Raw genomic sequence first — 21,775 nt, 5'->3', positions numbered from 1 at the left:
AAACATCAGTGGGCACTTGGAAGTATCTTGCAGCATCACGGTTCAACGGACAGCTAATTGCTCTGCCTAAGTGCTTTTTGCCACAGCCTCTATCGACCAAACAAATACTGGCCATCTGGGTGCCGACTTTCGGCCAATAAACAATGGACTTGCTATGGAAATGAACTAATTTTAAACTTTTGCCAAATATAACTAAACGCAATGTATCGAACCGAAGTCAAATTCCGCAAGATTAAGCAATTCAGGGCGTGAAAATGAAAAATTACTTTTATTGGTGTGATCAAGGAACGCAAGTTCTAGTCCACTTGCTAATCATCGTTGTCGCTGCCCGAACCGCTGCCGGAGCCACTGCCACTGCCGCTACCACTGCCCGACTTGCTGCTGCCGCCGCCGCTCTTCTGGCTGCCCTCGTTGTCGCTGCCGCTGGCGCTGCCTCCTCCACCGCTCTTTTTACTATGGCCGCTCTTGACGCTGCCTGCGTCCGATTCGCTGTCGGAGTCGCGCAGCGCCTTGCTGGCCTTGGCCTTATCCACCTTCTTGCTGCGACGCGCTTCGAAGTCGGAGCCCTCGTCCTCATCAGACGAGTAGATGGTAGATGCCTTCACCTCTGCCTGGCCGGCACCAGAGCCCTTCTTGTATCGGTTCTTGATGGCACTCAAACTAATGGCATTCTCATCATCGCTGCCATCATCGTGCTGGTAAGACGAGGTGCCGCCTCCAAGCAGCGGTTCACCCGCGCCCGGTTTCTTCTTCTTGGGCTGCGCCTTGTGCTGATTGCGCATCGCCTGACGCAGCTTGGCCTCCTCCTCCTTGAGCTGCGTGGGCCTGTCCGTGGTGGGATCCTTGCCCACCTGCGTCAGGATCTTAATGCCACTGGTCTTGCTGGATCGATCGGCCAGCGACATGGTCATCTTCTTGTGCGTGAACGACTCCGTGGAATGAGGACGGAAAGTTAGCTTGGTCCTGAAGACTGACTGGCCTTGCAGACCCGTACCTTGGCGGATGAACAGATGATTGTGGTCACCTAGAAGCGGCTGTCTGTAGGCGTCGAAGATCTCGTTGCCCAAGTGAAGGGACATGCTGCCGTCGGACCAGCGCACGAATCGCGCATTTGACTCGCGCACCATGTCGCCCTTGTTGTCCATGAACTCTCGCCATCGGATCGTGTTGCTCACTTTAAGCTTGATGCGCTGCCTGCCCTCCTCGTCCATTGTCTCCTCTTCATCGATCTCATCTTCGTATGTTTCAGAATCAAAAGGATGCGTGACCACTGATAAAAAGTTGGGAAGCTTGATGAAGTGCTGCTCTTTTCCTAGGTCTGCAGAGATGCGTGGAATCTCTACATCGATTCGGGTTTCCGGCAGCGGTTCAGGTTCATCCTCCTTGGGCGCCGGTTCTACTTGGCTCCCAACTTTATCCCGGGATCCCGATCTGGACCGGGAACGCGAACGGCTCATCGAACGACTGCGGGAGCGGGACCTGCTGCGACTTCGGCTTTTGGAGCGTGCCGGGGATTTTCTGGTGACTGGTCCAGCCTCCTCCTCATCGTCACTTATATCATCGGCATCTCCAAATATGTCAGCTGCAGCGGGAGCTTTCTTTGCCTGCAATATTGAAATTTAAATACTTTTATTAGTAAGCTGAAGTATTCAAGGCTGTTGTTTTTTCATAAATATATAACTACATAGTTAAATATCCATATATTAAAGTAGTCCAGAGTGTGCCTTACCTCATCCTGATCGGACTCACTGTCAGTGTCGATCAGCCGTGATTTCTTAGCTTTGGTGGGTGATTCTTCCATGTCGCTATCGCTGCTGCTCTTGTTCTTCTGCCGATCAGAGCCACTTGCCTTGCGTGTCTTCTTGGACGCACCAATATCGCTGCCGGACCCGGATTCGCTGCGACTACGACTTCTATTGGGCGACGGCGTGCCCGTCTTGGAGCGCGATCTGGAAGTGCGACTGCCGCTCCGGCTCCTACTTTTGCTGCGACTGCCGCTTTTGGAATTGGCACGCTCATCGTCTATTTGGAGATTGGGCGAATTGGACCGCGATTCCTCGTTGCCACTACCCTTGTGCGTACCGCTATTAGACCTGGATCGATAGCGGGCACTTTGTGCCGAACCAGATTTGCGACTTTGGGCGGAGCCAGATCTCTGGGAGTGAGGAGATCCTGATCTACGACTGTGGGGAGAGCCGGATCTGCGGCTGTGAGGCGACCCTGACTTGCGACTTTGAGGAGAGCCAGATCTACGACTATGAGGCGATCCTGACTTGCGACTTTGCGGCGAACCCGATTTGTGACTTTGTAAAGATTTCGGAGTTCCAGATTTACGGCTATGGGCAGATCCCGACCTGCGACTGTGAGCAGATCTTGATCTCTTACTACGAGCGGAGCCAGACCGCTGGCTGTAGCGGCTTTGTGCAGATCCGGACCTGGCACTTCGGGAGGATCCTGAGCCAGACCGGGATCGGGAAGACCTGGAGCCCGATCGGGAACGATCGCTGCCACTACCCGACTTACGACTGCGTGGGGATCTGGAATACGAAGGGAAGCAATCAGCATTCTCCCATCGCCGTTTTTAAATATCAAAAAGTTACCCGGGTGCACTGCCTCCTTGCGGCGTGACACTTCGGCTTCCACTTCGACTCGAACCGGAGGAACCTACATATGTAAACAGAGAAAATAGTATTTGCACCGGCAGGGACGAAACCATAAGCCACTCACCACTGTCGTCGTCCGAGTTTTGGCTACCCATAATGCCAAGTAAAATTTGTGTTTAATCAGAAAATCTGCAATGAAGACAATTCGCGGCCGGGCAATAAAGTTGAGTTTGGGAGGCCTAGGCACTTTTACATTAATCGATAACTATAATACTCAAGGAAATCTTAGCACAGGCACACCAGGTGGCAGCCCAATAACTGTTTTTGTCTATCGATTAAAAGTAAACAACTATTAAACTAATCAAAAGAGTGAATAAAATTGTCATCTTTAAAGAAAACAATTAAAATATTCTTTGAAATATAAAGAAAATAATGCAACAAACCCTTTCGTTGAAAACTGCCGACTATCGATAGCAGCGCTGCATCGATAGCAAATTTTTACATCCCTAATTCCTGTGTGTTTGTATTCGTGACAGCCACAAAGTTTTTTGCGGAACATTTTTTGTGTACAATTTAAAGCCATTTCGGGCGCTAAAGAATTGTTTACTGCCCCTTCATAGTGGATTGTAAGGACCTGGCCCCATAAAGTCCGAGTGCATTTGCGGGCAGGCGGCGTAAAAGACGCGCAAATCAAGCAGAGAATTTGCCATTCGCTGCTTCGGGTGAAATTTCAATGAACTGAGAAAACAAAGACAGACACATATACAAACACACGCACAGGGTCACAGACACAGTGCTTGTGCAGCAGTGTAGAAAGAAGCAGAGACAACAGCGCAATTGCGAGCGATTATTTACTTACAAATAAAATACAAAAAGGAAACATTACCAAAAGCCAAGAGACGAGTGTAACGTGCGCGACATTTGCATAAGCGTGAATATAGAAACTACAGTGTTCGCAAGAGCGGCGCAGAAAAAACGGACAGCCTCCGCCAGGCATCAACATCCTTCGACTCTCCTCTCTCTCACTCTCGCTCGCTGCCTCTTCGGCACGAAGACCACGCTGCATACAGACGAGGCACATATACATACATATATACACGCACAGCGGTATATATGCCATTTATTTAGGTACGACTCGGCGCGGAAAAGTACTAACTAACCTCGCTCCCGCTCCCGCTACGATCCTAGTTCCCGTTTCTTCGTTGAATCCTTCTAGCTTCCAGCGAGTGAGCGCTAGAGAGGGAGACACCAACAGCTAACCAACTTCTGCCCAGTGGGAATTAGCGGATTTTCGTATTCCCGCTGTTTCGCCAATCGGTGATCCGTCACAGTTACGGTTACGGCGCCAGGACAACGACTCCCACGTCTTCGTCCCGCCGGCCGCTTTGGAATGTTAAATGCGGTGAGAACGATCCAAGCAGTGTATGTTGTTGTTGCTGGACAGAGTGGAAAGCGAGCGTTAACAGTGGAAGAGCAAGAAGCGACAGTATCGTCTAACGTTTATTTAGGTAAGTTGCGCAGCCCTCCTTTCGGACTAGTTCTCTTATTGTACGTGCGGAATCGACCAAGGTTAAAGGGTTTACTTGGCCCGAGAGTTGATCTACGCAGGCCAGTGATTTTTTTGTAAGCGCGGGCGCCAGTGTTGCGAAGCGGTCGTTCGATCAGCTGATAAAGTTACATGCGCGCAGGTAAAACAGCGATCGAATCGGTAGCTAGCCTGATAAATTCCTAACAGGGAATTATCATTACCCTGTTTTCGTATTCCAGGGAGATTAGCTCCGGCGAAATTACGGTGGCCGATAATATCCTGTTGCTGTAGATGTCACTCTTCAAAAGAGTTTAGCAAAATGAATTTTCGATAAGATAAAGCCGATATAGGCGTGTAAGACCGAATAAACGTAAGTGTATGAACTTAATTCTAGTGTTATTTACATACGATGTTACTAGCAAGCAGCATCAAAAAATGACTGGGACTTTTAAAGCATATCATTAAGACATTTATCAATCCTTAAATTGTCCCGTGGTGGGTATAATGTATAAAGCTTTGCGAATTCCAAAAGTAAATTTTACTGTACACACTTTTGCTCTGCACTTTACTGCACTGAACACTTCCTGCATAATTGATCGAGGGACAAGTTTTATATCCTTATGCACTCGCCCCGTTCTTCTCCCACTCCTTGGCATCCTGGTGGCAGTCATTCTGGTTTTCTCACCCACACCATCGCAATGGTCTTGGTCTCCATCTTATCCACACGGACTGTGTATGTGTGCCCACGACAAAGTGGAACAGCAATAATTGCTGCAGCCTTTCTGCTTATGTTTCTCCCTCTCCACCTCCTTGCTCAACCTCTCAATTTGCTCTACTCTCCTCTTCTCCTTCTTCTTCTGCTTTGTTTGCTGTCCGAATTCGCCAATCGGCAGCTGATGCATCGGCCATTTAACAGATTCACTTGGCGCGGGCGATTTTGTTTATAGCTATACCAGAGATGGTTGCCCTTATTGTGAATCCCCCTTTGCAGTGAAGGTATGGCTATATATGGCTCCAAGCTTCTAACCTACAAGGTTGGTGGTTTGTTTTAATACGCATATGCTCGCATTTAGTGTGCGACAATTATCTGCGGGGAGGCGATTTGTTATCACTATTGTCCCCCTCCACTGAGTCACACAGTTTTTATTGTAAACTCTTGCTTATGGGCGAAGAATTTCCCGGATTCAGACATTTGACAGCAGTTTTCTGATTACTGCGCAGATGGCTCGATGAGTAGTTATGTTGGGTTTTGGATGATGTTAGTAACTGGAAATCATCCAGTTTGAATCATCCAGTATTAACAAATTATATAAGGGACTACAGAGCTTACAGATAGCAGTTTATGCTTTAGGAGGCACTTTAAAATCAGATGTGGCCAATAGGAAATTCCTTAACCATTACAAATTACTGTTTATGTAAAACTATAATGTCGACGCTGATATGCGTTTTTATTTTGACCGACAGCATAATAACCAACAGCCCCTTTCTTTTGCAGATTATGGCGAATTTAAATTTTCAACAACCCCCGAGAAGTATAGCGAACGCGGCATTAGCTGGCCGGACAACAGGCGGATTCGGTGGTAGCTCCTTGGCTGGCCATGTGACGCCCACGTCGGGCATGTTTCAAACCGGTAAGCAGTTGTGAATCCAAAGCTTTTTTCGTAGCACCAACGCACATTTGTTGCCATAGACTTCGCCAACTCCTATCCAGGAACGGCGACCTACGGACAGGCGCCGCAGCAGCAGCAACAACAGCAGCAGCAACCCCAACTATCGCCGAACCGGAATGCCCAGCTGTCGGTCGGCGGACCCGCCATCTCGAGCGGAAACCGGAACACCAACCTCTTCGGCCAGCGGCAGTTTGTGGAGCGGCGAGCCATGCAAGGATTGGGCACTGGCCCCATGGTAAGCAGTGCAGCATTACAACTAAGTCTCACTCCTCCAACTCGGTCAAGTTACTCAATATAGAACTTATAACAATATTGAAAGGCAAATCGTATCCCTGATTTTATAAAAAAAAAACAGTTTTTAATTTACCTTTACACCAGCACGGATTATACGAAATTGAAATGTAAATGTGTCCTTGTTAGAAGAGATGTTGCTTCTGGATAGCCTGATGTTTAAATAAGATCTTGATATTTATTTTTTATAAAAGATATAAGCGTAATGTATATTTGTAAGTAGCCATATAAGGATCTACCTTTCCATTGCAGTAAATAAATAAATAAATTACAGATTTAGATTACACAATAAATGATTGATCTATAAAGATTGAGTTGGAGATGTTAGGCATAATTATATAACAATTTGTAAAGACTTGGCTAATAATAATTCCTTTACGCAGTCAAACATGGGCAACTTCATGCAGACGGGTCGCGGCGGCTACGGAACGGGCGGAGGCGGTGGCGGTCCTTTGAATAACTTCCACGTGTTCGGCGGCGGTGGGAGCGATACCTCCACGCCTGCTCTGCTCGATCCCACGGAGTTCCCCTCGCTGACGAATGCGCGCGGCCAGAACGACCAGACACTGCCCCAATCGAATCCGCTCCAGCCGCCGGGCAGCAAACCTTATGGTAATTTCTTTACCTCTTGTGAGTTCAAATCAAAATCCACTTCTTTTTATTTATTTCTGTTTTTAAAATTAAGTTAAATTATTAAGAATCGGCTGTTTGTGTTGTGTTGTGATCAGCTCATTGGGCCCACTTAGTTTTGCTACGCTGTATTTGTGATTAATCTCGGGTGGTATTTGTGGATATGGCAAAATTCAAATACGGACAATAATGGAATCAGAAAAGTTTTTTAGAAGTTCGAATTTGAAAATAAATTGGGTTAAAAATGTTTGCTATGCAATCCCATTGGTTTTAAAACATGTATCATTTTTAAAATATACTTTTATAATCGATCAATATAAACTGTTCACATAATAAAAGCCACTTTTTAAATTCGTAATTTGGTGAAGGATTACTTTTAATTTACAGTAAAATGTCTTAAAACTTAAAATTATTGGTTAATTTGGTGCTTCTATTATAAAAAGTAAATCGAGTGTAATGTATCAGCTTAAACTTATTTAGTACGTCAATTCTTCGCTTCACTCATTTCCCTTGGGCGACCTTTTCGCTCCATTTCTGATTTCAGTTGGCATGGTGAAGCAACCGACGTCAGAGCAATCGGAGTTCACGATGTCTAACGAGGACTTCCCTGCGTTACCGGGCACCCAAAACTCGGACGGCACAACGAACGCGGTGGGGAGCGTCGGCGGACCAGGAGGCTCCGGAGGTGCGTCCACAGACAACCACTTGGATGGCACGGAAAAGCCGATTAATTCGATAGTGGTCAGCGGATCAGCGAGCGGGAGCAGCGGTTCCAACGTCGGCGTTGTAGGCGGCAATGGTCTCGGTGCCGTTGGCAGTGGTATTGGGGGCTTGACAGTAGGCGGCGGCGGCGGAGGAGCTGGCAGCTCAGGAGGCGGAGGAGTCGGCGGCAATGCAGCCAGCGGAGTTGTCGGCGGATCCCATGTGGGACTGGTGGGCAGTAACAGCGGCATTGGCGGCGTCAATAGCGTACCCAACAGCAATGCCATGATGGGCGTGGGCGGCGGCTTGGGCAGTGGAAGTGGCTCTTCTGGGAGCGGAGCGGGCGGCGAGCATCTGAACGATAATTCCAGCAACGATAAACTTGTAAAGAGCGGCGTGCAAACTTCGCCAGATGGTAAGTGCCTGAACACTTAATCAAAACATTTATTTAGTACCAAACGCTGAAGAGAGCTATTTGTGCCTTTTTGATTATTTTGAGCTTTTAAAATGCTAGGATACCGATGATTGATACATTTTAATCTATGGTTCTGATTCCTTTGACTCATTTAATCCACAAATAATGCAACCATGAAATATTTGATTTATTCAATAATGAAACATTGTTAATGTAACAAAATTACCTTTTGTACGTTTTGTATAATTAGGCAAGGTCACAAACATACCAGCGACCATGGTGAACAACCAGTTCGGCATGGTTGGCCTGCTGACGTTTATTCGGGCTGCAGAAACGGATCCCAATCTGGTGACGCTCTCCTTGGGTACGGATCTCACGGGTTTAGGCCTGAACCTTAACTCGCAAGAGAGCTTGCATACAACCTTTGCTGGCCCCTTCGTCGCACAGCCCTGCAGGTCAGTTTACTTGTGTGGTAGTTGGTAGGCAAAAGAACATAAAGCTTGAGAGATACAAGATTGCTAAGTTACATAATAAACACTTATTTAATAATATTGGATATTTATTTATTTTTTTGCAGAGCACAAGACGTTGAGTTCAACGTGCCACCCGAATATCTGATTAACTTTGCGATAAGAGACAAACTAACAGCGCCAGTACTGAAAAAGCTGCAAGAAGATCTGCTCTTTTTCCTTTTCTACACGAACATCGGCGATATGATGCAATTAATGGCAGCTGCTGAATTGTGAGTACTTCCCACGTAACCCCCATTATCTAACCTATATACTAAAGCTCTGATCTGATCGCAGGCATAGTCGCGAGTGGCGGTATCACGTGGAGGAGAAAATATGGATAACTCGAATTCCTGGCATTGATCAATATGAAAAAAATGGTACAAAAGAGCGCGGCACCTTCTACTACTTTGATGCGCAAAGTTGGAAACGTTTGTCCAAGGTGTTCCAAATAGATGCCGAGAAATTAGATAAATGTCCCAATATAAGTGCGTTTATGAATGGACAGTCTGTATAAAATTAATAAAAATGAAAAAAATTGAAAAAGAACATATTCTGTTGTTTTTGCATTGCAACAAGGACATTCAACACTAACATGAATAATAAGTTTTATTTTAAAAATTAAAAAATGTACTTGAGTTTTTCTTCTATAACGGTGTTAGGATACATACATACATACAGCTGCGGATTAGGGATTAGGGTTTTAAAGGACCTGAAATACCTTTTTAAAAAGGTTGAACAATTCACTTTTTAGGAAATTAAAAAAAATCACAGTGGTTCTATGAAATCTTAACTTATTTAAGGAACTTGATTAAAAATGAAAAAATAGCGCGAAAAAAATAATAGCATCACTTCATAAAAAATGCTTTAAACTTAAAATATAAACTTAACAGTAACAATTTCACTAATAACAAGTGATTGCATATTAAAACTACGCCCATCCCACCAATTTAATATTATGTAGTGTATCCTTTATTAGCAATAAGAGCTGCGCAACGTTTTGGCATTGAGTCAACCAGGTCCTGGCATTGTTTTGGGGATATTTTGCTCCTGGAGCTCCTCAATCACGGTCCATAGGCTTTCGTTATTATTTGGCTTAAAAGCTGCAACTGGCTTTTTAATATTAGACCAAAGTTTTACGATGATGACTTTACATGATGCCTTTGAAGCTTGTCACCAGGTCTCTGCCAACAGTATCCGTTTAAAAACGTTTAAACTTAGATTCGTCCGACCAGATATAATGTTTCAACACGTTTTGAAAAATATTTTAAATTTTTTAATTTTATTGATTTGGTATTGTCTAGCGATATGTCAAAATAATTTTGTCACTCACATAACGCCCACAGTTTCTAATAAATGTTTATGTTAAAAATTCGTTTTCCCACTATCTCTGAATATACCTGTTATCTCCACTATAGCGTATTCTTTTTTTTACTTTTATGCTATTAGTAAATCTACTGTTTTCTAGATTGTACAGCAGCTTCACCTTCCGATGATACTCAATGATAGAACTTTTGATACATAAATCAATGGATATTGATAAGCAAAACAACATATTATAGCTTATGGACGGCAAGCAGATTAAAGTTTTATTGGCGTGGCATTTCGGCATTTTTGTATCTTTTGGCAAGATAGTCATTTTAAAATTTAGCAATTAGAGTGTATGTACTTTGTACTTCACGAGTTTCAACTAGTGTAAACGCAATGTTTTCTTAGCAAAATCGGTTATCGCACTTAACAGCACTCGGTGCTATGTTAACGTCCAAGACGAGAAAGAAATTAGAGTTGCCTACGAAAACAGCGCCTGCGCCTCGGAATTTATTTGAATTTGTCGCTTGTGGCGTCGCTTGTGCTGAATATGAATACACCAGGTATAAGCCTTTTTCAGGGGGCGGACACCCTCAACGTGAACTCCACACTGGACCGTCAGGAGGAGGAAGAGGCGCTGCAGGATCAGAAACGACGCGACGAAGAGGTAAGTGATCTGGGAAATCCTGGTAAACAATGTCACCGATTCCAATTCTACGCCAGCTTGGGCAGATCCTGGTGGGCGCCTTCGACGACCTGGATGATCATGAGAACACAATCGACTCGACGACGAATTACCAGTCGGAAGTGGAACAGCCGCCTGTTCTACCCAACTACCCATCACATCAACACCAAAAACCCCTGCACGACGATCCTCAGCGAACCAACGAGATCGAGATTCACCGCCTCAAGATGCTGCTGGAGTCCAAGAATAACGAGCTGCAGAACATCCACCAGGAGTCAAACGCTGCGCATACAAAATTGGATGAGTTACAGAAGCACCTGTCTATCACGAAAGCCGAGCTGGAGCGAGCCTTGCGCGAGAAGCAAAACACTCACGAGTTGCTGGTGGAGACCAAAGAGAATTGCTCCAATAAGGACAGCGACATAGACAAGCTGCGGTCGGAAAAGAAGCAGTTGGAAGAAGATAACACGCGCCTAGTTGGTCAACTAGAGACCACTATGACCATGCTTTCGGACGTCCAGCGCAAGTATGACATGGTGCAGGCCAGTAAGCAAAAGTGGGAGGATCGGAGCGCCGATCTGCGTGTGAAGCATATTGAGGACAGGCACCGAGCCCAGTGCGATCTTTACCAGCAGCAACTCTGTCAGATGAAGGATACGCTTGATCGCAAGCAAAATGAGTTGGATCAGTTAAACTCGCGCTACCATGCTCTGCAGTCTGGTCATGAAACAATGCTTTTGGATAAGGCCGCCAAGATTAACGAACTTAGTCAAGCTTTGGATGACGCCCAAGTGCGCTGCAACCAACTAAGTGCAAGACCCGATTTGCAGGCTGAAAATCATAGGCAGCAGCAATGCATAAGTGACTTAAAAGCCCGCATTGCATATTTAGAGAAAACAGTCGCTTCGCTTCATGAACGCCTAAACGAAACCACTGCGGAACTTGACCTAATGGATTCACTTATTCAACAGCATCAAGCGGATGAATCGCCTACTGGTCGGCTAAGTCAAGTCGGTGGATCGCGCCTTGTTGGTAGCACACCACTGAATCCTCTAGACAGAGTTAGTCACATCAAGCAGGAGTTGTATCGAGCCCTGGCCAACCTCAAAAACAAGCGGGAAGAAGTGCGACGGCTAGAGAAGCTTTTGGAGGAACGCAACCAGGAACTGCGCGTGCTGCGCGACCAGGAAAACCAATCCCTGGTCCAACTAGAAACCCTAAAAGAAGGCAAAATGCGCCTAGAGAACAAAGTGAAATCCATGCAGCAGGAGTTAGAAGAGCAACAGCACAAATCACAGCAGGATTTAGGTCTGCATTCACAACTGCAATCCATCGAAGCCGAAAGGGATGCACTAAAGGAAAACCGGCAGCAGATAGAGGAACAACTCAGGAATGTAGAAAAAGATCTGGAACAACTAAAGCAACATCACGAGAGCCTTCAAAAAAGTTACGATCAGCTTTCGCTGGATAATCGGCAGTTGCGAACTCGAGCAACTGCAGACAACCTGCGCTTGGAGCTGGAACGCCACAAGATTCTGTTAAGAGATTCACAGAGCGAGGTGGAGCGGCTTAAGAAACTGTACTCTGACATCGCCACAGACAAGGAGTCATTAGACTATGAATTAAGAAAGCTAAGAGAATCGGACACGCTTAAGGAGTTGCAGGATCAACGTCAAAATTTGGCCACTGTTCAGCGAAATTTGCAGTTGGCGGAGATGAAATCCGAGGAGCTAAAAAAGCTTTTAGAAATGGAGAAACTCAGCCACGAACGCGATCTGCAGACCTTGCGCCAAATGAGCGAGCGGGAAAAGCGCAAAGGAGACCTTGCGGTGGGCAAGGAAAGCTTCGAAAACTGCAGCAAGTGCCTTGAAAGCAAAGCAGAAATTACCAAGGTAAGCGAGTAAACAGCTTCTCTGACAAAAATGTTTAATACTTTTACTCTTACTTTTTAATAATTCACTTTTAGTTGGAAATTCAGTTGTTAAAGCTCCAAAACGTGAACTCAATGCACACCAAGGAACTCGAAGAATTGGAACACGAACTGGAGCAGTCAAAAAGTTTGCAGGCCGCGATGCAGGAAAAAATCGAGCTTTCAGGAAAGCAGGACGAGCTCATTAACGATCTTAAGGAGAAGGCACAGCAGTTTGAGGCGTACATTAGGCAGCAAGAAGAGCATAAGCAGCCTAATAAGACGCTCAGTCCGAAATCAAATTTAGAATCCACGGCTGAGCCATCGCCAAAAGAGCTTACCCAGAATCGAATAAGGTTGATCGAACAACGAGTTCGCGATGAGATGGCCAAACTTTTTGCTGCTGAACTCAAGAAGTTTACCACCCGACTGCAGCAATCTGAAGAGCGGAGCCAATGCCTCCAATGGGAATACCAAGCGGTGTGTGGAGAGCTGCAACAGAGGCAAACGGAGGTTGATCTCCTAAAGCAAACTATCCTAGCAGAACGCGAGAATATCGATGAAATTCTGGCCGGCAAGGAAGAAAAGCAAAAAGAAATGCTGCAAAAGTGCCGCCAAGAGCTGCAAGCAAAGAACCAACGAATTGCCGAACTGCTCCGAGAAGTGGAGGAGCAGCACGCCAGCATCGACTCAGAAAGGCAATCTATGAAGGCTGTAATGGCCCAGTGGGAAAAACAGCGTCAGTCAGTCGACCAGGTGGAGCAGCACTGGCGCAAGCAGCTGGAAACCCTGCGTACCACCCACGAAGAGGCGATGCGATCCGCACAGCAGCGATATCAAAGTGCCAAGCGCACCGCCCACAATTACAAGTTGTATGCTGAGGACAAGGAGGCACACATGAAACGCGAGTATGAGCGCATTAAACATGAGTACGAGCTATCGCTCGCCAAGATCGAGGCGACCATGAACCAGCACCTGGAGCGCCGGAGTCGCGAGAAGCACCGCGATAAAGAAAACGTGCCGAGCAATAGCAGCAACGACCCGGTCGGCAGCTTGAATAGAAAGCCCAAAGGCACAGGTCACAGCTGAGTCTTAGGAAAAAGGTTATATTTGCCTCTTTAGTGGAATATCGTTATTGGATGCACTGCCAAATTGTTTTAACAAAAAAAGTCTATGTACATTCCTAACAACATTGTGCTCTTCTAAAATATATAATTCTTTAATATGATTTACTACATCTAAATCTACTAATATGTCAAATTGAAGGTCTTAACTACATTTGGGATGTATCTGCGGTTTTTATTATATCTTTGTTTAAGTTTATAAGTTTATCATCAATGTTAAATAATAGGTTTTTTTAATCCATTTAATGCTTTTTTCAGTCGCTTGCTTCTGGTAGGCTTTTAGTTTTATCATTTTTATTTTGAAAAAGCTGGTTCCAACACTTGCCAAAAATTTCAAAGAATTTGTCGATCTCCTCCCGGGATATTCCTATTCCCGCCGCAACAGTCAGATACGGAACTTTCAGGTCGGAGCGATGGGAGCCAAAATCTAAGCGAAATAACAAACATTATTTTTAGAAAACAAACCTTGATAGTTAATATTACTTGCCTACAAACTCATGACCATCTATAGTTTTGGCTTGCCCAGGAACTATCACTCTTGCTCCGGAAACACCTCGCATGTGTAGCATGGAGCCAAGCTGAGTGATGCCTTCTTTCTGATCCCCAGCAATTGTAGCCAATGTTATGGCCAAAGATATAGAGTTAAACCTGCTGTCTAGCACAATCTCTCCCCGAAGCTCTGCAAATTTCTTAAGTTTTTCTCTAAGGTAAAGGAAGTTCTCGCTCCGCTGCTCGATAAGCGATTGAAAGCCGTTGCGGCCAAGTGAGAGTATCGTCATTAAGACGTCCAGCGACTGGGAACCACTAGCTCTCCCCGCATAAGTACTGGCCACATGCTGGAGCAGATTCTCATTGAAACTGGCCACAATGGCACTACCCACTGGCACCAACAAATTCTTGTCGCTGCTCTGGACAAAGTAATCAATGCGTCCGACTCGATTGGCCAACTCCAACTTATGAACGATGTCTTTTGCCTGCAACCCATAGGCATTATTGACAATATGGGGAATCTGCCATTGCTTTGACAGCTTGGATACCTCTGCAATGTCATCGCTGTTTCGAGGAGCAAAACAACTGGTTGTGGTGTACAGGCAGAGGATGCTCTCCACTCCTAATGACATGATCTTTTCTCTAAATAAATCTACGTTCGTGTCTAGGGACTCTCCTTGAATCAGGCAGGGGATGATTACCGGTTCCAAGCCCGCTGCTGTGATGGCCTTGAAGCAAGACTTCTGATCGATGCGGGACCACAGCACATACTTCGCCGCGGGTCTCTGCTTGCGAAGACTCTGCAGGCACAGCGTCAATGTCATGCCGGTACACATCGGCACCAAAAAGCAGCCGGCACAGCTGGGCAGTCCGATCCCGCGAAGAAGGTCCAAAAGTAGAGCATTTGTGAGACGAGCGAGCAGCGTGGAACCAGCTGCCTTGGGTTGTGCCTCTAGTAAGTCTCCAGAGCGGCCGATTCCATGACCGAAGTTATAGTGCCGGCGAGCCACGAGTTCTGTATAACAAATTCATTTCGGAGTATTTTATCTAAAACAGGACTAACATAACATGAAGAATGAGTGCACTATATGCAATTGGTTCTGTGTAATTATGTATTTATTCTATTATATTGCTATTCCTTAATGCTATTTTGAAATCGTAACACTGTTAGTTTGATATTATTTGGATCAGCTAAATTGACTAAATATATTTAATGCATGATTTTTTAAAGTTGTATTTAAGATTTAATGATGTTGGTAATGTATTTTTCCTAACGGAAATCATGTAACTTACTGCAGGCTATTCGGGCTTCCCGCTCTCCCAGTCCGATCTTGTGAGGGTAGTTATTGCTGTCCAAGGACGCCAGCAGATGCACCAGCTCCTCGATTTGTTCATCGGACCAACCATTTTCCGGAAGCTTTCGCTAAAAATGACCATTATCCCTTGAGTTATTTCATTAAGTTACATTTAGGTTTTTCACCTTTTCGAGCAGCTCCTTGAAACTGCGCTGCTTGCTGCGTTGTGCAGCCAGTCCCAGTTGTAAATAGTTGTCCGGCACCAGTTTACCTGGTATATTTACATGATCAAAGTTCATTTTCCCGTTAGATTGTATATTAACAGCAAAAATGAAGAATGTATATCGTCGAAATTAGATGCGCCAAAATAGTTTAATTTTCTTACTGAGCCAGTTAAACGGCGTTGCCACATAATAGATTATCTAGCTTTTTTGCGGACAAAATAGCTAGATAAATAAGAAATATCTCGTGACTTTAATATAAAATTATATAATATATATATTATATATATATATAATATCCGGTTAAAATTAATATAAATATATATAATATCCGATATAGGACATACAAATGTATTAATAAGAGGTTACATTTTAATATCTTGTTACTCAAAAATTACAATGTGTAAACCATTGAATTTTCATTAAAAGTCCGGCAGCGCTGCACATTTTTGGGTCCCGGCAGTGTGGCCAGACCACAGCGTCACCAGAAAGTTACCACATTCTAACCACCTTATAGAGCACTGTACCTTTTCGTACGGAACACGCCACGGTCATACCGCAAGTCGTCGAGAAGAAATAGCCCAACAGCTACGCAAAAAGTTACTTCTATTCGCAGCAAAACAGATTTTTTTGTTTTAATCGTAAGTACCCAAGTGCACAAAACCTATAGAGTCGGCCCCAGTACAGAGGGGCAAATAGGGCAAGAAAATCCGCGGTTCTGGTAATTTCTCTAGCAATGACGAATCCTTTGTCTGCGCTCTCGTTGGTAAAAGGGGTTATGTACGAAATACGTACATATTTAAGGCCAGATTAGTCATCGGACAGCCATAAATTCTGGCAAATAAGCATTCATTTGCTTGCGGGCCTTTGTGCAACTGTACCTTGCACATTATTTAATAAGCTCGACAGCAATATGAAAACTTTGAACCCCCACCTTTTTTTTTCTCGCCGTTTCCCCTGTTTTTCGTTTTCCTGCGCTTCTCTTCCTGCGTTCGTCATGTCAATGTATCGCTTCAAAATGGCGCTGAACCACATGTCTTCGTTATCGGCTCGTCCGCTTCGGCCGTTCGCTCGTGTGTCGCCTCATTCGCTCTCCGAATTTCATTTAACAAAGTGGTGCGCGCAGAGGGGCGCTGGACTTGAGGCAAACAATACATACTACATACCAAGTAACCGATTGTGATAGCTGTTAAAAATAGAATTCCGGACGTAGTCTGAATTCGACTCGAGCTAAATTGTTAACGTTGATATTAAAGGCAGAAAAGTAAATTCCGTTACAAAAAATTTATTTTCCATTTGCTCTCCCCTTTCCTTCGTTGTTGAGTGAGTGTGCGTGCGTGTCAGTTTTACAGTGCAAAAGCTCGCTAGTACGAAAAAAGAGGTAAGGAAAGAAGAGATCTGCCCTCTGTCTCTTTGTTTTTCGTCGACTCGAGTGCGAAGTATTAGCCAGCGCTTTGTGAGGTTAAATTAAAATACATATTCTCGCACGTTCGTCAGTTGTGAAAAAGCAACAGGCGCACACGCACTCACACTCAACCGAATTCGATTGCTTGCAAGGACACGCGGAAGCGGCAAACACAAGGCTTATTATCGTTGGGTAGAAGTGTAAGTTCTCGTTCCTTTTACCAGTGTGTACTTGAAAACCTAGATTATTTAATATTTGCGATTTTACTGCTTTGGCAAATTTATCGCAGCCAACCAACCAACACAGTCATCGGCCGCGTTTGAATGTGTGCAACATGAACAATGACCTCGTTTCCCCACCGCGCGCTACCTGGCACAGTAACCACGTCAAAATTTCACTTTATTCAGCTTTTCTTGTTCGGGCTGTTCTCGCCTCTCAATTAATTTCTTTTTTCGACTTCAACAAGCTATAAGTGCGTGTGTCTGTGAGAGAGAGAGGGAAAAAGAAATGTGAAGTGTGCCCGTTCACTGCTCTTAAATGTGTGTGTCTTAACCACATGTACGCGCTGGCATTTTTAGGTTAAGGCTTCCTTAGATTAAGTTTTCAATAGTTTCAACTTAAACGCCGGTGAAAGGTGAAGTAATCTGGTAGTTTGATTATAAGCCCAACGAGTATACATATACAGAGAATGGTTTTCCACCGGCCACACCACAGCTACACTGATATTTAGAGAAATCTGAAAATAAATCTAGTGGCCATGATAATTCAGTCTCGTCACAAATATAAACTTACAGGGCCAAATCGAAAACGCCTCCATCTCTAATCCACTTTAATCTTTGCAGCAATTTATTGTATGAGTCAAAAAACTGAAAGACCAGTGCTATCGGGTCAACGCATCAAGACCAGAAAAAGAGATGAAAGAGAAAAATATGACCCAACGGGATTCCGTGATGCGGTCATTGCTGGTCTCGAAAAAACTGAAGGCGACCTGGACCAAATCTCTAAATATTTAGACAGCGCGGGCAACAAGCTCGACTATCGTCGTTACGGTGAAGTTCTCTTTGATATATTGATTGCAGGAGGTCTACTAGGTAAGTCCCTAATGCCAGTAATGGGAATAGTCTTTTCACTGACTATTTGCCATTTTTGTTTCAATTGCAGTGCCTGGTGGTTCTATATCTCAGGATGGCGAAAAGCCGCGCACAAGCTACTGCATCTTCGATGCGCCCGAGAGCATGGAGAGCATGCGCAACCATGAGCAGGTTTGTAATCCTTTCACCAGTTTAGAATATAATTATGATAATTACAAAACGAAAATTAGTTTGGTTGCATCACAATTTAAGCTCTAGTTGTTTTCCAAGCAAAACATTTATTTAGTTCTTTATGCATATTATTAGAACTGATTATAAAGTTTCAAAATGTTATCGGTGTCAAAAATATGCCATATAAATCGACACATTTACTTGTCTTTGGTTTGTTCTAATCACTAACGTTCTGGAGATTTCTTCTGTGTCGACAAATATTCTCTATTTAACATTATATAAGTGTATGCAAGTACTGCGAAGGTCTCGCTATTGAATCAAAATGCATATTATTAGAACCGGTTATGCATCTCAACATCTTAATCGGTGTCAAAATATGCAAAATAAAAAGCCACATTTTACTTGTCTTTATTTTGTGAAATTAATACACAACCAATTTAAAGATTTCTAATGTTGCAACAACAATTACAAAAGCAGAAATTGAGAATGCAGTAAAAGTACACAGTCCGCTAATAGAGGCAAATACACTTTCTACTTTTTCTAGGTATTTGTCAAGCTTATCAGACGGTACAAGTACCTTGAGAAAATGTTCGAAGAGGAGATGGGAAAGGTTCTATTATTCGTAAAGGGCTTTACTCCAAGTGAACGCATCAAGCTTGCGCGTATGACAGCGCTCTGGTTAGGTAAGTGTTAAAGTTTTAGTAATAGTTTAGTTCTGCCCAATTCGGTCATTCAATTAGTTGTTCCGATGGACACTTGTTCAACTTGCTGCTGAGGGGCTAAAGTAAACTTTTACTTGGTATACTGACTCTTGGATGAATTACCCACATCCAATTGCCACGAACCCAAGGACAAGATTGCTAGCAGGCCTCTGTTTTGCGAAAACCGTTGACTATGCGCATTTAACACTATCTTTCTTATGCAGTTAACGGCTCTGTACCGCCAAATGTTTTACTGGTACTAAACAACGAGCATCTGATCAAGGATGGCATTGCACTGGAGTTTCTACTAGAGCTATTCCAGACGTTCAAGCAAGAGAAGGGCATTGCATATCTGATTCAGGCGCTTAAGAAAGGTGGACTGGAAAGCAAGTAAGTTTATAAGTCTGATTTGTTTGTTTTCAGCCCGGAATGTTCTCAGGAAGATGACTCAATCATTCAGTTGTACATCTTTAATTGATATTCCTAGAGTAAGAAAATCCGACGGATTTTTACCCAATTCGCAAATGAACTTTCGCTTCATTTGGGTGCTGATTAAATTTTCGTACACCTCAATACGTAATTTAATAATGTTGATTATCGAATGCGTTTACTGAAAATATTAATAATGGTTCCACGTTTTGCCGTTATTCCAGACTTATGGACTTTTTCCCACCAAACAAACGTACTGAGGAATATTTTAAACAAGTTTTTCTTGACAAAGAACTCAACGAGATCGTCAAGCTGCATAAGGCTCAGGCTAGCCAGGAGGCGAAGCGTGAGTTGCAGCAGGCGCTCATCGATGATATCAACGATGAGAAGCCATATAATGAGATAACCTCAGACATTAAGGAATTCTCGCAACGCACCAACATTCCCGATCATGAAATAATTGTTATTGTAAGTCAATCCGTAAATATAGCGACTGGATTTCCTTTCTCATGCTCGAGTATGATCTTTACCAGATTTGGTCCACCATCATGTCATTGGGCGAATGGAACAAGAAGGAGGAGCTAGTTACCGATCAGGCTGTTCGTCACCTAAAGAACTACTGCCCACTGTTGCAGTCTTTCGCCTCAACTGACCGATCGGAGTTGGCCCTAATCCTGAAGGTGCAGGAATTCTGCTACGAGAACATGAACTTCATGAAGGCCTTCCAGAAGATCATTTTGTTGTTCTACAAGACCGAGGTCCTTTCCGAGGAGATCATATTGCGCTGGTACAAGGAGGGTCACTCAAACAAGGGAAAAATGCATTTCCTTGAACAAATGCGAAAGTTTGTGGAATGGCTTCAATCAGCCGAAGAAGGTTAGTACATAAAAAAAAAATAATTATAACAGCGTGCAATTTTTGAGAATGGTCTTGACTTAAATAGCTTGATTCTGGTACGTAATTGCAAGAGAAATTTGGGTTTTTTGCTTGCCTCGTTGCTTTCGATTCACTGAACAACGTAGGCCAATGAAAACCTGAACAATATAGTATTAAAACAATGTTTCTTTTGAAATTTTAAACATTGCACATTTGCAATTTTTGAGATTGGTCTTGTCCTGGATGACATTTTCATTGTACAAAATTGCAAGAGCATATGAGTTTTTGCTTGCCTTGGTGCTTCACAAAGTCTGAGCATCAATGGCCAATGAAAACTTGGACACTAATATAAATCTTCAACGAGCATGCTTCTTACCAAGCTTTTAAAGTGTTTCCAATATTGGGAACCAGTTTTAAAGGGTTCATGTAAAGTATGCCAGAGCAAAAGAATGATTGGGTGTCCATATAACCCATTATCGTGGTTAATTTTGGCCAATAATCGTTTGGACAGCTGCATTTGTCTCAGTCTGCATGCACACTCCGTTATAAGAGCTCCGAGTGTTTACTTCGTTCGATTGAGCCGAAAGGAGTTGTGCCAGAGCATTTGAATGGTTGGGTGTCCAGATAACTTTCCATAGTTAAATTTGGCCAATAATCATTTGGACAGCATAACTAAGCTCTATACTTTTTTAGTTTATGAGAATTGAACTCAATACTGACATTTTGTATTTTATTGCCTTACAGAATCCGAATCTGAGGATGAACAAAAGAATGGCGAGTAACTTTCTTGATGGCTAAATAAAGAAGAACACAAACGAAGCCGCCCTTTACCATCCCCATCTGAAATTTCGAAACTAGAACCTACAACAGCCAGTCGAACTATATACAACTCACCCCTATGAATAACGTCATTTTGAAAACTCCACCTATATAACACTCAAAAAATTCCAACAATAAAGGAGAGAGTAAAACAAAACATGCTAAGAACTTCACGTTTGCAGTCCAGTCTAATATTGTTCATGAATCTTAACTTAGTTCCCATTTGAGGCAGTGTTGAGAAGTTAGGAAATTCTGATCAAATGTGTTGATACGAGTACCAAACCAAATTGAAAATTTTGGCAATGCCAGAAGTAATAAAAAACCTCTTACCTCTAAAAGCGTCGAAAGCCAGTCGCTTTTGAGTGAAGATCCTTGGGAACTGTGTTGCAAAAATAGGAAACCATAATAGATGAAGAGATGTTTAATGCGGATAAGGGGATGTGTTCCGTTTGAATGTTTGCAATATTTATTAAACATGTGTCCCCACATATGCGTTTAACAAATAGTACTCCATCTTAAATAATTCGCCACTTCGACAAGGACATTAACAAACGATTTTTGAAGGTTCACTATACGCCTTGCAGGCTAGCAAGTTTCGTCGAACAAAATCTTTGGATTTATGGAGAAACATATGTATAAAACCATTAAATAAAACAACCCTAAGCATTTAATTTTAACGCAATAAAGCATTGTATTTAAACCGGATTGGCATATTGGGGCCTTGGGTGTATCAACCGTTTTTAACATTTCACATTCACTTTACATTATTACCGACATATTGTCCAATTCTGTGTAAAGATTTGCCGAAATGTATGCAGCATTAGTTTGGTTCGGGGTATATAATTTTTGTAAATTCAAGAGTAAGCTTGTAAGGGAATATTCTGTGGCGGTTTTCTGGATGTTC

General features: G+C 43.5%; 5 protein-coding genes across 11 annotated transcripts; 3 read left to right on the top strand and 2 right to left on the bottom strand.

Annotated features, from left to right (window-relative positions):
- Window positions 1–249: 249 nt before the first annotated feature.
- LOC120454532 (another transcription unit protein) lies at window positions 250–2,881 on the bottom strand. The gene is made up of 4 exons (XM_039639906.2): window positions 2,728–2,881; window positions 2,601–2,664; window positions 1,730–2,537; window positions 250–1,604 (listed from the first exon to the last, which is right to left on the bottom strand). Exons 1-4 carry the CDS (start codon window positions 2,756–2,758, stop codon window positions 309–311), a joined length of 2,199 nt encoding a protein of 732 aa, XP_039495840.1. The 5' UTR covers window positions 2,759–2,881; the 3' UTR covers window positions 250–308.
- A 229-nt stretch (window positions 2,882–3,110) lies between these two features.
- Window positions 3,111–8,897, top strand: LOC120454534 (regulator of gene activity). 4 transcript variants are annotated; one of them, XM_039639909.2, is made up of 8 exons: window positions 3,111–4,111; window positions 5,627–5,762; window positions 5,822–6,036; window positions 6,476–6,722; window positions 7,267–7,839; window positions 8,090–8,294; window positions 8,417–8,581; window positions 8,646–8,897. In XM_039639909.2, the coding sequence occupies exons 2-8, from the start codon at window positions 5,630–5,632 to the stop codon at window positions 8,863–8,865; spliced, it is 1,758 nt and encodes a 585-aa protein (XP_039495843.1). In that variant the 5' UTR covers window positions 3,111–4,111; window positions 5,627–5,629; the 3' UTR covers window positions 8,866–8,897. The 4 variants fall into 4 exon arrangements, with proteins under 4 accessions (XP_039495843.1, XP_039495844.1, XP_039495845.1 ...); XM_039639910.2 differs by lacking the exon at window positions 3,111–4,111 and adding an exon at window positions 4,347–4,501; XM_039639911.2 differs by lacking the exon at window positions 3,111–4,111 and adding an exon at window positions 5,109–5,127.
- Window positions 8,898–10,113: 1,216 nt separating this feature from the next.
- Window positions 10,114–13,485, top strand: LOC120452678 (golgin subfamily A member 6-like protein 22). Its single transcript, XM_039637028.2, has 3 exons — window positions 10,114–10,323; window positions 10,380–12,233; window positions 12,308–13,485. The coding sequence occupies exons 1-3, from the start codon at window positions 10,207–10,209 to the stop codon at window positions 13,337–13,339; spliced, it is 3,003 nt and encodes a 1,000-aa protein (XP_039492962.1). The 5' UTR covers window positions 10,114–10,206; the 3' UTR covers window positions 13,340–13,485.
- Window positions 13,486–13,528: 43 nt separating this feature from the next.
- Window positions 13,529–15,555, bottom strand: LOC120453625 (O-phosphoseryl-tRNA(Sec) selenium transferase). 3 transcript variants are annotated; one of them, XM_039638405.1, is made up of 4 exons: window positions 15,344–15,555; window positions 15,157–15,286; window positions 13,862–14,878; window positions 13,529–13,801 (listed from the first exon to the last, which is right to left on the bottom strand). In XM_039638405.1, the coding sequence occupies exons 1-4, from the start codon at window positions 15,455–15,457 to the stop codon at window positions 13,629–13,631; spliced, it is 1,434 nt and encodes a 477-aa protein (XP_039494339.1). In that variant the 5' UTR covers window positions 15,458–15,555; the 3' UTR covers window positions 13,529–13,628. The 3 variants fall into 3 exon arrangements, with proteins under 3 accessions (XP_039494339.1, XP_039494340.1, XP_039494341.1); XM_039638406.2 differs by lacking the exon at window positions 13,529–13,801 and having other exon boundaries at window positions 14,673–14,910; XM_039638407.1 differs by lacking the exon at window positions 13,529–13,801 and having other exon boundaries at window positions 14,788–14,921.
- Window positions 15,556–15,869: 314 nt separating this feature from the next.
- Window positions 15,870–21,028, top strand: LOC120451739 (protein krasavietz). Of its 2 annotated transcripts, XM_039635646.2 has the most exons (9): window positions 16,494–16,760; window positions 16,937–16,984; window positions 17,627–17,875; window positions 17,946–18,046; window positions 18,591–18,729; window positions 18,972–19,137; window positions 19,401–19,644; window positions 19,710–20,052; window positions 20,797–21,028. In XM_039635646.2, the coding sequence occupies exons 3-9, from the start codon at window positions 17,638–17,640 to the stop codon at window positions 20,832–20,834; spliced, it is 1,269 nt and encodes a 422-aa protein (XP_039491580.1). In that variant the 5' UTR covers window positions 16,494–16,760; window positions 16,937–16,984; window positions 17,627–17,637; the 3' UTR covers window positions 20,835–21,028. The 2 variants fall into 2 exon arrangements, with proteins under 2 accessions (XP_039491581.1, XP_039491580.1); XM_039635647.2 differs by lacking the exons at window positions 16,494–16,760; window positions 16,937–16,984 and adding an exon at window positions 15,870–16,020.
- The last annotated feature ends 747 nt before the right edge of the window (window positions 21,029–21,775 follow it).

Source organism: Drosophila santomea, chromosome 3R (genome assembly GCF_016746245.2).
Source record: "Drosophila santomea strain STO CAGO 1482 chromosome 3R, Prin_Dsan_1.1, whole genome shotgun sequence".
Lineage (NCBI taxonomy): Eukaryota > Metazoa > Arthropoda > Insecta > Diptera > Drosophilidae > Drosophila > Drosophila santomea.
The sequence above is the reverse complement of the archived record's forward strand: the minus strand, read 5'-3'. Positions and strand labels throughout refer to the sequence as shown.

Bases quoted from the DNA above. Each gene is read 5' to 3' on its own strand.
- LOC120454534 (XM_039639909.2), top strand. From the start codon at position 5,630: ATGGCGAATTTAAATTTTCAACAACCCCCGAGAAGTATAGCGAACGCG. The intron at 5,763-5,821 runs GTAAGCAGTTGT...TTGTTGCCATAG, and splicing joins GTCGGGCATGTTTCAAACCG to ACTTCGCCAACTCCTATCCA. The intron at 8,295-8,416 runs GTCAGTTTACTT...ATTTTTTTGCAG, and splicing joins TTCGTCGCACAGCCCTGCAG to AGCACAAGACGTTGAGTTCA.
- LOC120453625 (XM_039638405.1), bottom strand. From the start codon at position 15,457: ATGAACTTTGATCATGTAAATATACCAGGTAAACTGGTGCCGGACAAC. The intron at 15,287-15,343 runs GTGAAAAACCTA...GGTCATTTTTAG, and splicing joins TCAAGGAGCTGCTCGAAAAG to CGAAAGCTTCCGGAAAATGG. The intron at 14,879-15,156 runs GTAAGTTACATG...TTTGTTATACAG, and splicing joins GGAAGCCCGAATAGCCTGCA to AACTCGTGGCTCGCCGGCAC.
- LOC120454532 (XM_039639906.2), bottom strand. From the start codon at position 2,758: ATGGGTAGCCAAAACTCGGACGACGACAGTG. The intron at 2,538-2,600 runs GTAACTTTTTGA...TTCGTATTCCAG, and splicing joins CAAGGAGGCAGTGCACCCGG to ATCCCCACGCAGTCGTAAGT. The intron at 1,605-1,729 runs GTAAGGCACACT...TCAATATTGCAG, and splicing joins GTGAGTCCGATCAGGATGAG to GCAAAGAAAGCTCCCGCTGC.
- LOC120452678 (XM_039637028.2), top strand. From the start codon at position 10,207: ATGAATACACCAGGTATAAGCCTTTTTCAGGGGGCGGACACCCTCAAC. The intron at 10,324-10,379 runs GTAAGTGATCTG...ATTCTACGCCAG, and splicing joins AGAAACGACGCGACGAAGAG to CTTGGGCAGATCCTGGTGGG. The intron at 12,234-12,307 runs GTAAGCGAGTAA...ATTCACTTTTAG, and splicing joins GCAAAGCAGAAATTACCAAG to TTGGAAATTCAGTTGTTAAA.
- LOC120451739 (XM_039635647.2), top strand. From the start codon at position 17,638: ATGAGTCAAAAAACTGAAAGACCAGTGCTATCGGGTCAACGCATCAAG. The intron at 19,138-19,400 runs GTAAGTTTATAA...CCGTTATTCCAG, and splicing joins AAAGGTGGACTGGAAAGCAA to ACTTATGGACTTTTTCCCAC. The intron at 20,053-20,796 runs GTTAGTACATAA...ATTGCCTTACAG, and splicing joins GCTTCAATCAGCCGAAGAAG to AATCCGAATCTGAGGATGAA.